General features: G+C 37.9%; 1 protein-coding gene across 3 annotated transcripts in view; it reads right to left on the bottom strand.

Moving 5' to 3' along the window:
• The window catches only part of eys (eyes shut homolog), a 175,281-nt gene that overhangs the window by 5,576 nt on the left and 155,619 nt on the right, over positions 1–14,086 (bottom strand). For all 3 annotated transcript variants that reach the window (XM_032540683.1, XM_032540682.1, XM_032540685.1), the window contains 4 exons: positions 11,645–11,817; positions 4,302–4,484; positions 3,166–3,332; positions 2,007–2,151 (listed from right to left, as the gene is read on the bottom strand). In XM_032540683.1, the coding sequence (XP_032396574.1) occupies positions 2,007–2,151; positions 3,166–3,332; positions 4,302–4,484; positions 11,645–11,817 (668 nt within the window). The remainder of the gene's footprint in view (positions 1–2,006; positions 2,152–3,165; positions 3,333–4,301; positions 4,485–11,644; positions 11,818–14,086) is intronic.

The following is a 14,086-nucleotide window of genomic DNA, read 5'->3' on the forward strand; positions in this document are numbered from 1 at the left end:
ATATCTTGCTACTTAGACAGAACCTTATCAACCTGGAGTCCCAGATGTTTAGGTCTATTAGCAGACATCCATTTAAAATGTAGGCAATGGCATGTAAAGAGTCTTTTTCCATGTCCACTGAAGTTTCTCAGCTTGCACTCTGGTAACGTGTGTGCTCCAGGTAGCTTTGCATAAAAAATGGTTGTCATTCGCAAGGCTACTTTTACTTTTATACTTAAAGTACATTTCCAAGCCTGTACTTTGTTGCTTTTACTTGAGTAAAGAAGTTAAATCAGTACTTCAACTTTTACCAGAGTATTTTAACACAAGTATCTGTACTTCTACAGGAAGTGAGTACTTTGGCCATCTCTGTTTATTTTATCGGGTGACACCACAGGGTTTTATACTGAAATCTGCATGACTTTATTAGATGTTAACTCTCTGCGCTTTACATTCGAGATGTCCAAGTTTTTAAACCTACGTTTTTCCCCTCCTTTCATCATGCATCTCCCTCCTCATATAGGCTTTTTGCTTTTATAATGCAATTTTGTCCAGATAATATTTGTTTTGGCCTGTACCTGCAGAGCACCGGGCCTTCTATACATGTAAGGCCTGAGCACAAACCATGTAGTCATCTGCACATGTAGACTCCCATCTCTACTGTATTAGTCATTGGCATAGACAGAATGCAGGGGAAATGTCATGCTTCATGAATATTCATGGCAGGATGTTGTCTTCTTGGCAGACTCAAGTGATGGTTGCGGTGCTGCAAACATAGACTGTTGAAAAGCGAAGCAGATTCATAGGGAAGATCATAAAAGCTGGTTATTTTGTTTTAGCTGCACTCACTGACTCTTGTAACAGAACCAAGAAACCAGAGGAGCCAAGTCTAGCATTAATACATTGTGACAGTAAAATGTAAATCTGGTTTCAGAGTAATATTTAGTTCCCGTGGCATTCTTTAAAATAAAAAAGCAAGTCTGATAAAAAAAAAAATTTCTGCATCAAAGCAGCATGAAATCAGTTTTTTTAATAGACAAGCTTGACAAACAGAAACTTCTGCATTTCGTGTTATATGATCAACAGCTCAAAATGAGTAACTTTGTTTTGTTTTTCTTCCAGCAGCAGACACACTACCTCCTCTGCCACCTTTCCACAGGGGAGTGTGGATCTGTTGATAACTGGGAGTGAAGTGCATTATCAGTGTGTTCACTGCCAGCCATCATGATTAGGGCTCGAGGAAGGTCACACAGATCTGATTAGACGCTCATGAGTTCTCATTACATCCCGAGCAAAAAGGTTGTGGTACCACCAGGGTCGCCCTACTCAGGTAGTGCTTACCAGTACAGGGGGAGTATGACAGTCTGATACAGCCTGGGCAAACTGATGCTTTATCACAGATGATTTGATTTTGGAAGGTTTATTTGGCAAGCAGAAAAATGAATTACACGATGATAAATAAGCAAACGCACAAAATCGCTCCAGTCCTTAAATATAAAAAAAATAAGCTCTTGTTCACCTCAAATGGATCTGCCATGAAATTTTAGAATAACAAGCTTCAGTGCTGTAGTGCAAAGACTGCTGAATATGGTTATGATGATATTCATAGCTGTTGTCATCATTATGGTTATGGCTATTTTGCTCCACAGCTCTGCACATTAGCGGGCACAATGAATGCTCTCCAGAATACATTCCTACATGGGGTCACCTGAGAAAAAGCATAAATGATGATGATGACAAAGATTATTTCTATGGAACCCTTGTTCAAGTGACTTGTCAGCAGTGGTATGGATTTGCACACAAGGCAAAACTGTATGGGGGTGTGAAGTGATTAAAGGGTGCAGATACAATCAACCTCAAAGCTTTGTTCTGCCCTCATACAGCAGTCCGAGCCTGTAGCTCCCTTTTTCATTACACCCCTTCCCACCTGCTTACAAAGAGACAGACATCCTTGGAAAAACTCCAAGCCCCAGTGCTCTTAATCCAGACAGCAGTGTTGTGTAGTAATAAAGCTGTAGCAGTCTTACCCTGAAAGCCATGAGGGAACCTGGATCCAAGTGGCAGTAGTTCAGGGGTGTACTCATTATATCCACCCACAAAGAGCTGGTTGAAAACCTTGAGGCCTAACAGGGGTCCTGGAGACGATCCTGTTCGGTTACGTTGTCCGTCAACCTGAGAAAGACATGGTAAAATGTCAACACTGTAGCTAGAGTCTTACACTTGTAGGCGGCAGCGTGGGAGCACAATTTATTTAAAAATCTGCCAGAACGTATGACCCTGGATTGATCACTGAGTTATTCTAGATGTGTCCATCTATTAGCCAGTGTAGCTGCCATACTCCCATGCATTTGAACAGGCAGACCTTGCTGACTCGATAGTATCTCATTGTTGCTACAGATTCTTTAGCCACGCTCAGAGGATGTAAACATACCGATTCCTGATTACTGGATCAAAATGATTTGTTGGTACTAGCATATACCTGGTGGTGTTTGAAACTGTAACACAATTTACCTGCCTACACCAGCACCACCAGGCAGGATAGATGTATGTACACAGTGCAACATACTGTATAAAATATATAAAAAATTGTTTGGTATACAGTCAGGTGACCAAAGAAAAATAAGGAATAAGTGAGTGCAGACGGGTTGCTAAATGGTTTGATGAGGTGAAATGAGGGAATATTCAGAACAGTATAACAGTAACATCCCCCTTTTCTATACTTCCTGTTTATTTGTCTATTATTCCTTCTTTCATAGGTTAATTGTAAAATGCCACTATCTGCAATTTTGCTACTGTTTGAACTATCTGGTTAGATGATTAAATGTATTTTGTTGCATTGGTGCTGTGTGCAATGACAAAGTTGGATCTTATCTAAACAAATTAATCCATTTCTACTCGTGACAACTTATCACAGGTCATCGCCTCAGTGTGGACGGGGTCTTGAGCAGTTCAACTGAAGAGTACATTTTTTCACAAGAAATAGAAAGATACAAATACAAGTCAGACTTAGCTATGCACCACCATTAAATGGTAACATCTATTTTTAAAAGAATAGTGTTTGGAGCATTTAAGCTGTTCTGTTGGCTTTCCTTTTAATCATCCCCCATCTGTTTGTGAGTACAGTATGTATGTACAGTAACATTTTTAAATAAAAAAAAAAAGATATTTTTCTAAACACCAAATCACCTTTAGCCATCCTGTTTGCTTTGACCTTCCAAATGTTACGGTGTGAATGTTGACCCGGGGGTTCAGTGGATCACTGACTATGACTGCTACACCTGATCCAAGGTTGAATTTATGCACAACTCTGCCATTTCGTAGTCCCAAAACGAGGAAGTCATCACCATCATTGCCTGGAAATCACAGTTATAATCATAAGCACAGACGACATGTAGACATGTATCTGCTTACATCATTAACATTTATAACAAACATTTCGAATGAACAATATATTTGTCTCTTTTAAGATGAGTTTTAGTATTGTTTCATATTTTACCTCTCTGCTTGTTTAATTCTTTGTAGCTTGATCATTGCCATCCAATAATTAAAGATGCCACTTCATTGAACCAATTATCATGTGAATGGTTTGCATTTCATGTCTATATATTGTGCCTGTGAATTTGTTCCATTTCAAAGAGTGCTGCTCTCCCTCTGTCCTGACAAGTGTTTCATTATTCATATTCCTATTGTTTTGTTTTGCCTCCACCTTGATGAATTGTACTCTCAAGAGGAAACAAGTGCAGAAGATCCCCCAGATCTTTTGCTTTTTTTAAATTTATTTTTTTATTCTTTGTTTGATGAAATATCCTGGGGACAATGACAGTGGTGGATACCTGCTACAAAATCTGACCTTACTGAAGGGAGATTCTAATTTAAAGTGATGGCTGCTGACAGCATCACATTGCAGCTACAGCTCAAAGTCTGTTTAATGCAATTAACACTGATACTTTTGAGATGCTTGGATTTTTTACACTAGCAATGCCAACATGCTCCCTTTGAAAGTCAAAAACAATAACATTTTATTGGATGTCAACTGATTACTGGACTTCAGGAAGACTCATTATTAATGTCTCAAAATCTGCCAAGAAAGAAAATCCTTAGGGAATATTTTTGATTAGAGGATATCAAAGGAGTGGGAATCCATTAGATAGCACATTGCAGTACACAGCGGGTTACACCTCTCAAAACACTGCTTTTTAAATCCTTAATGAAGTTTGACAACTGAAATCCAATGAAGGAGACGTCTCAAAGTTGTTTTTCTCTTTTCATTTGACCGCCAGAATTATTTTAAATTGCAGTGCAAGTGTCTGGATTGAGCTCACCTTGTCCTTTATGCCCAGCGAACAGCATCAGGTTGTTTTTCACAGCGGATGAATTATTGGCGAGCGTGAACCTCAGCTTGAACTCGTAGAAGAAACTGAGGCTCGGGATGGAGGAAAACGCCGCAAATGAAGTGTAACCAAACTCATCACTTCCACTGAATCTGGCACGAGTGATAGTGATGGCTGCAAAACAAACACATGCATAACTCATTAAGTTCATATGTGTGTTAAAATGTGACTCGTGTTGGCTGAAGTAGGGCTCTGTGTGGTTATGAATTGAACAGATTTGATAATTTATCATCTCCCTCACAAGTTACCAAAAGATGGCACTATTGCTACACACTACATCCCAGGGGTTAGTGAGAAATTTTCCTTTCTGAATGGTATTAGAGGATGACCTGTTTTCAAACACTATCACCTCTTCAGTCCTATTCAGTTTTCATTAGTAGCTGTTTAAGAAGGGTTCTGGAAAGCACGCATCGCTTCATACCCAATGTTCACAAGGGTAGCACAATAATCCCAGTGATATTCAATTACAATCTCAAGTTTACTTATTCAGCATGCATGGTTGACTCGATAATGCTCTCTCTTGTATTCCATCCCAGCATGCCCATCTACTTGATTTTACAGTAGGGACGCAATGTAAATTTCCCCACACTCATTCAAAATAAGTTTTTTTGCGGTTATTTTTTATATTTTTACACACAGCAATGAGGATTTAAACACACAACTGCTCTTCTTCAGTGAAAACACCTTGCATATCCTCTGCAGCCCCAGGCAATGGCTACGAAGAGTTCAGAGCTACCCTCTGTGACTGCCCTCAGCTCTGTTTAGCTGCTAAATTATTAATAAAGCTGCAAATGCGTCTGTTATCATCTCTAGTCTGGTAGAGCTGTTTTTGCCTATTGTTTCACTGAATGGCCCGAGTGTTACATGTAAAGCTATAGCTTATTTTTAAGATGTGGTGTGTGTGTTTGAAGCGATCATACACATGATCATCTTATTGCCCTGTAATAACAATAACAGGCTCAGACCAGATACCAACATGTCAGCCATTACTACAATATTAAATGACCTTGAGTGTGTTTATACGAGGCTATTTGCTCTGTTCATGGAAGAATTACCCTGGAGCCTGAACTGTACAAATGAATTAAGTGTCCGAACTGATCTAAACTGATATTTGCAAATTTTAAAAGACGAGGAATTAATACAAATATTTGATTATTACAAATGTGATATGAAACTATTCTGTTAGTCAGTAATTGTTTTATATTGAATAATATTTGACATTTCAGAATATCTAATCAAAACTGATTTACTTATAAACTTACTTTGAGTGCCTTTGCATTTATGTCTTATTACTTTTGTACAAGCCGGTATAATATAATGTAACATAATATAATGAACCAAACCAAGAAAACACTTTGTGAGGGCCATATTGTTCAAATGTTTGCTTAGACTGTCACAGAAATGTTCTGTAAACTTCTAAATTTTAACTTGAAGCCACAATTTTCAATATAGCTATAATAGGTTTCATTGTATTACAAGGGTTCGTTACCATGTGTTTGTAAATTGGACAAATATACAGTGGAAGGACAGGGAGTTAAATCAACACCTCTCTGACAGTCTCCTCAAACACTGAACAATATACGTTTCAAAAAACTAACATTGCAATTGCGTTTTTACTCAATTTGGGTCTTAATTTCCCGGTAATTTTTAAAATAAAACATGCTATGTAAATCTTATTCAAGAGATACTGAAACACTATAAAGCTCCATATTTTAGAATCTGCAGACAGGTTTAATTTCATACAATAACTCTAAACCTGTGTAAAAGGTTGACTTTACTATCAGAGACCTTTGGGTTAGCTGAAAAACATTCATTCAAATTCCCAAAGGTCCATTCTTTTGATGTAGGAGGTGATAGAATTGTTGATGTGTGAATATAATCAACAGAAATATTGGTAATTGGTTGGAAATTATTGGTATACAGTATTTGTTCATATGCATAGTTTCATAACAATTTGTAAACTAGTGGTTACAGAATATACTATTAACATAGAGGCTTATAGACTGCCTCCATGAAATGCATCCATCTATGGATTATACACCACACTCTGTCAAATAATATCACATTGCATTTCCACTTTGCTGGGTATTTGTGTAATGTGGTGCAAACCAATAGGAGCGGCAGAAGAAAAACAGAATGACTTGTGGCACCAGATTGTGAAATGCATTCTGACAAAAGCTGCATGTATATAGTGTGCATCTTGGCTGTCACAGAGCAGCTGGGAACAACTGACCTGAGTAAGAAATACTGTATACTAAAAAAATAGTACTGAAAAAATATAAACAGTATACTATTATATTCTTTTCAGTCTTGGCACAATGCAGCGTTAACAGAAACGTCACTAAATCAATACTTAACTGAGATGCTGATGCGTAAAAAGTGCTGCACAGTGCACGGCTGTTAAACCATTGAAAATCGATTGTATGAAATGTATCTATGAAAATATGATGTACTAAAAAAAGATTGCATTACATAACTGTATGTCCACACTTGGCCGTTGTTTATATGTTTATTGTAAGACATGGGTTAAACCAAGTATTATTTTTATTGCAAGTTTTTTTCTTGCTTAATTCCCTCAGACCCGGGGTAGGCACTTTATTTTTGGCAACGTTGGGCAAAAATTCCATAATAATCTTTCAGCATATTGTAATTAAAAATGGTCTAAGAGAAAACTAGCGTTCTGCACCTGCTCTTGGCTCTTTTTTCAGGCTTTAGAAAATCTAGCCTGTGACGGGAGACTTCGGCAAATTACGTCATTAAAGAGAGATAAAGCGTTCCTATTGGCTGTTCTTAAAATACAGAAGTGTGTGCACATGTCCCTTCGATGAAAGTTCTGTTTACCATAGCCAAAGGCTCATGGCTGCAGCTAATTCAAGGCTTAATTGTCATTCATATAGGAACTAAATTAGCAACTGTGAGCTAGGGTTGGCTTACCCTAGTTTATGGCTGCAGCTAATTCATGTTCATGTGTGTGTAACTTACTAAAACTACAGGCTTTACTAAGACTACAGAATAGTCATAGAGTGTTGCCACTATATAAGGCCATCTGGATGAAAGGAATGATTAGTACTCATAGATGTTACTGTATGAGGCAGTTGCATATGTCCTTGCTCATCTGATGGGAGGGGCTAGACAGAGAGGGGCGAGGGAGAGCAGCATTAGAAGGTCTCACTCTACTTCAAATTCTTTTTGATATGCCTACTGGAGCTGTAAAGCATCATTACTTGACTGGAAACATTTTCAAATTATAATGACAACCACAGTCATTAACATTATAATTTGAAAACAAAGTCAATGTTCAAAACAAACAGGGTAAACTATGATTGGATTTGAGAAGCAAGAGGTGGTACTGTACTAGTAGTACTGTAGCTCACATTGTGCGTTTCCTTCAGTGTTTTAGTCTCTATTCATTTTAAACTTGATTTTTTTTACAGGAGGTATGGGCAACTTGTATACAAAGGTAGACCATCAAGAATTCTGAGCAAAGTCATTTTAAACATCTATTAATGTTTCATGAACACAACTCTTCAGGCATTCCAGCATCAAAAGCACATCCTAGTCTTCCCTTTCCTGTTTCTTCATAGACCAACCTTATCTATTAAAGTGCACATGGGGACCAGGAACTGAATATCTTCTAGAGCAAATATTTAGCTCTTTCATGTATCCTGCTGGACAAACAACTTTAGCTTTTTCTCAAATAGAAACAAAAAGACAACTACCTTGCTATCACTGGCAGTAGTTTGCTAAGGTTACCACATGATGAAAAGTATAACAAAAAGCTGAGAGAGGCAGGGGACCTTAGGTGTGATGAGTTTTGACCCTAATCTTGTCCGATGTTATCAGGATTAAAATTCAAATGTCAGCCATATACTTAGTTTGACACTGGAAGGTTAGATCACTGTGTTTGGGATGTGGGTGCTGAGTCTGTGCCATGGCTGAGCGACTTATATGCCAAGCACCCTGCTGCTCCTCCAGTCAGTTTAGTCAAGCAAAAGCCTTTGTGTCTGAGAACCACAATCTGTGAAGCCTATCTCTAATGGCATTAGTGTTTGTATAGCATGGAAAATTAAAACAGCCACTTCATGGTCATGCTGAATTATTAGCTTTTGGTGACTGCCTTTTTTATTATTTATTATTACAATTTTGACATACTGAGGACTGTTGCACAAGAGTAGAATGAAGATATCCAGGATAAGTGAAAAAGCGCAGCTTGACTTGGTGTGATCTGCTCCTCACGGTTTAAACGGTTGCAATTTTGCCGAGCCAGAATGAACAGGTGATGCTATGTCATCCAGGTGTAGATAGCTGGGATAAGTGCACGTTCACGGCTCTCTTAAATAGACTACGGTATCGATCACAGATTTACTGATGCAGAAATGGAGAAGACACATTGGTCATACAGAGTGAACAGCAGCTTCTTGTGGAAGTATGATAACTTGAAATACATTATTTGTAAAAAAAGAAACACGGCCGCTGTAAAGAAACAGCGAGAGAGAAAGCGTGGCAGACGATTGCAGACTGACTGAATGTGTAAGCAGCCTAAAAATATACATTTGCTGACCACTGCCCTGAAACCGTCATAATCATACCATTCAAGGATTAGGCTACTAATCATTTGCACAAATTAACCGTTGCCTTGATACTAAGCAATAGACAATTGTGCTCTCCCTCTCTCTCTCTCTCTCATGGGCTAAAATATAAATATCCTAAGTCATATTAACTTCCACTGCTCGCTTTAAATGCAAAGTGTACAACTCTTCGTTTTTGCAAATGACAAGTGACTCATTGAGTGGTTTGAGTTAATAGCATTAGGTCCGCTATTATCTGCCACGCTTTTTCTCACACACATTATTTTTTTATTTATTTTTTTACAGAGGATTTTTTTCTTTACATGTTATATGCTTTGCTCCCTTGTATATACAGTATGGACATAGAAAGGAAAGACACTGAAGAAATGGACTCTAAAATCTAGAAACTATAAAGATAATTAAGTGATAAATTGAATACACATGAATGTAACGAAAGTATATTCATCAGTTATTCCCCCCAGAAAAATATAATGTCAAAAACCATTGAAGTGTCCTCTCCCTGTTGTTACATGAATGCACAGTAGTCTAAACTATATAGTTACTGGTCCAGTGAACTAAGGCTATAATTTGATAGGATTGTACAATTAGGGTATGTTCTTAAAATGTACAATCCTCCCAAATTTTAGTTGTTAAAGAATACAAAACAATTAATAAACTAAAATGATTTAAGGTGCATTGGTCGACAACAGAAACACACATGTACAGCACTTTATATATTGCCATTAGTAACTGACTTCATTTAAAACACATTTGCAACCTTATCAGCCTTTTCGAATCATCTCAACACATGCCGTGATATATTCACCAAAATTCTAAATACAATATGAACAGCAGTCTTCATACAGCAATATACCAGTAACAATCACAGTAACATGAATAATGTTTAAAATAATAGTCACAATGTTAAAATATTAACAGCATTTAACTGAGAAGCAACATGCGCCTGTTGTATTTTAATCCAAGCCGATAACAATAAGGTAAACCCACTGCTGAGTGAACAGAAAAGGCACCAGGATTAATAAATCCTGGCTGTAAAAGAGAAGAAATCTAAATAGAGAATAAATCTCCATGGTAACTTAGTCTTATGTTCCTCTACTTTTGTGCAACCAAGTTTAGGCTAAATTTATCCAGGATAACTGGAATATTCTGGCTTAATCCCTTATCCTGGTTTTGTGCAACAGTCCTTTGATTTTTAAGCAGGTATGTATTTGTACCATTGTCACAATCTTTGTTTAGCATGTTAGCATGCTAACAATTGTTAAGTAGCATTAAACACAAACGGGAATGTCCGTTTTGCATGCATTTGGTCATTAACCACAGTACTGAACAAAAATAAATATTTTGAGCGGTTCATGGTGCTAGAGGAAAAGTGTTGGGATCACTAAAGTCAGAGGGACTCATCCTTTGGGGATGTCTGAACAGAATTTAATGGCAATCTATCCAAATGTTCTCAATATATTTCCGTCTGGACCAGAGTGTTGGACCGACCCAATGACATTAGCGTCCCTGAAATCATGCTGCTAGCTTGCGTAAAAATACAGCATGTTTTAACAGTCAAACACAATATTTATTGAAATCCATTCTCTTAATCAGATGTTCCAGTGGTCCTTTAATGAGTACAGTTTGTAGCTGTGCATTTTAAATGTCTTGCTCAAGGGGAGACTATATATATATATAACACCAGTTTTTGTGTTTCAATACAATAACAGCACAGAGCCCATCACTGATATCTGACTACTGTGGATAATTGCATGACTATTATAAACTGAGGAAGAGTCAAAACGCTAACAGCTCAGAAATTATCATTAGTGTTGGTTAGCCAGTAAAATGACTTTTTATGGCTGTGGAAATGTGTGATATGATAAAAAAAGAAAGTTATTAGCATATTGTGTTATGTGGTAGCCTATGATGAACTGGTCAACACACAGGCAGCAGAAGTAACACCAAGGTATCTTATCAACATTGCTTGACATGTGGAAACATCAACACCCTGCTGTACAACATTAGCCTGACATTTTAAGGTCTTTAGAAAAGTTGCTTTGAGTCACAATGCTGGAATTGCGTTTGCTGGGACATAAAATATTGTGAACTATAAGAGTTTTTTTGGAATATTCAGTAAAGCTGCCACAAGTTTCTTGCTGGAAGAAAATGTTTTTGCCTTTTTAGCATAATTTACTTTTGCGATGTCACGTGTGTTTTAGGCTAGAACATTTGTTGTCACAAACATCTCCTCACTATCCACGAGCTGCCTGTCCCCAGAACACACTGTAAAAAGTAAAAAAAAAAAAAACTTGGTGTACAAACGGCAACAAAAACAAAATGTGCCCACCTGCACCACAAAGCATACACAAACAGTGTTCCAGCTTTCCAGTCAATAACCAACAAGAAGGATTTGGGGGTGGGGGTTGAGGGGGTTAGTGCACGGAAGCACAGATGGGAGGGGGAGGGGACGGGATAAGGAGGAGGAAGGGGCAAGCTAGTCTCGTTTTGTTTGAAAATACTTCTGCGTCAACAAGAAGTAACGTCACCCAACATCGCTTAGAGCCCCTGTTACAAGAGGCTGTCATTTGACCAACTGCTCAGGGGTCTCATACACCAACTGTATGCAGATGAGCTTTTTTTAAAATAAAGCTGCTAAATCTATATAGCATTGATTTGTGTGGAGAGATTATTTGCAACACTTACGTTCATCACACAGTAGACCTTGTCTTCCATAGGGGCAGAGGCATACGGCTTCCAATGGTGACTTTGGGATGCATGTGGCTCCATGACCGCAGGGGTTGCGCTCACAAGCGTTGAACTGGCACAGCCGGCCTGTGTAGAGCGGGGGGCACTCACAGAACCAGTCCTCAGCATCACTAAACGTGTAAACATAGAGGGAGACATCATTAGGCCAGAGGTGAAAATGGACCATGACATTGCAGCACCACATCCAGATGCATTACAAGCTCACAGTGGCCTACAGAACACACAGAGAGATAAGTGATGATAAAACACCCCGGGATGCATAAACAAATTGAAAAGATGTTGAGAGTAAATGTGTCCAGCCTGATGGAATACTTGTGATATCTGCTGAAAGACAAGCACTTGAGGGAATGTGTAGATACTGTCGGTGAAAAATAAGAATCCTAATCTAGCAGCAACTGCAGAAACAGACATTTCTTTTGGTTTAGGTAAACACACGCACCCTGAAAAATAACAGCAGAAAGCAGATGATGAGTAGTGTGTCAGAAAACTTATAACCAGAAATTTTACATGATTTTCTATGTCTTCTTTCCTTGATTCATATACGTGTGCTTCCTCTCTTGGGAAGAAGATGAGGGTGATCTAGCATGCAAGTAATATCCAGACAGGGACTTTATGGAATGCACTAAGATGTGCACAACTGAAAGGTATAATATCAGATAGAGGAAGCATTGGTGGGGTTTCAAATCTATAAATTAATAATGTGTTTTGAGCAGATGCACTGCGGGAGGTACTTTGCTTCTTGAGAAACTGGCTTCATGAAATGAAATATTTACATTCCGTCACTGGAGTTGAGCATTGTTCGACATGACTGCATTGAAGAACAAAAAGGATGTTGTATAATGCAGTAAAAGGTTCTAGTGTATGATTATTAACAGGCTGCTAATGTCAATTTTAAGACATTTTAAGGCAGGCTACACCGCTAAACACTGTCGCTGCCAATTGTGACCGTTACTTTCAAAATAACAGTCACAGATGAAAATTGATGACGTTTTGTTATTTGTACAATCTTTGACAAGCTGCAAGAGGAAGAATCAAATATTTATGGGAGCATCTTCTGGTGCAATCTCCATGTTTCAATGCATTGAGTGCTTAAATGTTGTTGACACACAAATAGCGTGAGTTTTCTCCCAGATGGTCCAGTTTCCTCCCACATTCAGAAAACATGCAGGTTAGGTAAACTGCTGGGAGGTGGGAATATGTTGAGAGAATGCAACTTATACAGGGCTCCAATACTACAACGTGCACGTTGCACAGGATAAGAATAGATGGATGGATGGATGAACAAAAAGAGTTTCTTCTAATTGCAGCAAACTTCATCACAGATGATTTCTTACATTCAAAAAAAGTAAACCTAAATTACTTTACAAATCAGATACTGTAACATTAGATCATGTTGACACATTTTGAAGTAACCGCCATATTTCAAATTAAAGATATTTATACTTTTCACATTCATTTCTGGGGACTAATTGGGACTCTAAAAACTGCTTTTGTGGCTTAGTTGAGGATATATTTATTCCATTTAGGTATTTATTTTATATAATTTAAGATTATTTGTGTGAAATCATAAAGGTACATAAAGGGTAATATGACTTGCAGTTTGCCTGAAAAATGGGATAACAATACAAAATAACCACACAATACGATGCAAACAATACTGACCTAGAAACAATTCACTACCTGTATTGGGCAATCAACAATTCTCTTCAGATGTGTTGAAAGCAGCGTACAGTTAACGGTGTGGTAAAGAATCAGGTCAAGTTCTGCCTGACATATGTCTGTCTTTGTACGTGACAAATGTTTTTGTGTCCTCGTAGAACATTTTTAATCCTCAAACGCTTAGAAAAACAAAACTGCATATACTATAAGGGTAGATAAACCATTAAAGATGAATTGTCACACAAGTAAAGACCGGCAGGAGATATTTCTAGCTCCAAAAAGATGTAGCTCGAGGAGGTGAAGGAGCACAGTTGAAAACACTTGAGTTTTAATTGGCCTTATCTAAAATGTGATGTGTGGGGTGACAACAGGTTATTTTAATTTGGCTGAGGAAATCACTTTGAATATGTAAGTGCTGTAATGTTTGCACACTCTCTTAAATATGTTAATCACAAATGCATGAAGTTGGTGTGAGCCATTACATCATTCAATGTCTGCACAGCTGCAGCACGAGGGCTGGATAAATTATTAAGGAAGACTACATTTTTAATCTAATGAGTACCAGATAAAAGGATGAATAATTGACCGGTTAGTTTATGATATCCCTGTCAGCTTGAACAATAAACTGTGTGGCCATATGCATTCCTCAGATTTCATTCCTTGTAAGTTATTTACAGAAAACTTCCTTTCAAGTGCTTGTTGGTATGCAAATACACTTCT

The sequence above is a fragment of the Etheostoma spectabile genome, chromosome 17 (assembly GCF_008692095.1).
Source record: "Etheostoma spectabile isolate EspeVRDwgs_2016 chromosome 17, UIUC_Espe_1.0, whole genome shotgun sequence".
NCBI lineage: Eukaryota > Metazoa > Chordata > Actinopteri > Perciformes > Percidae > Etheostoma > Etheostoma spectabile.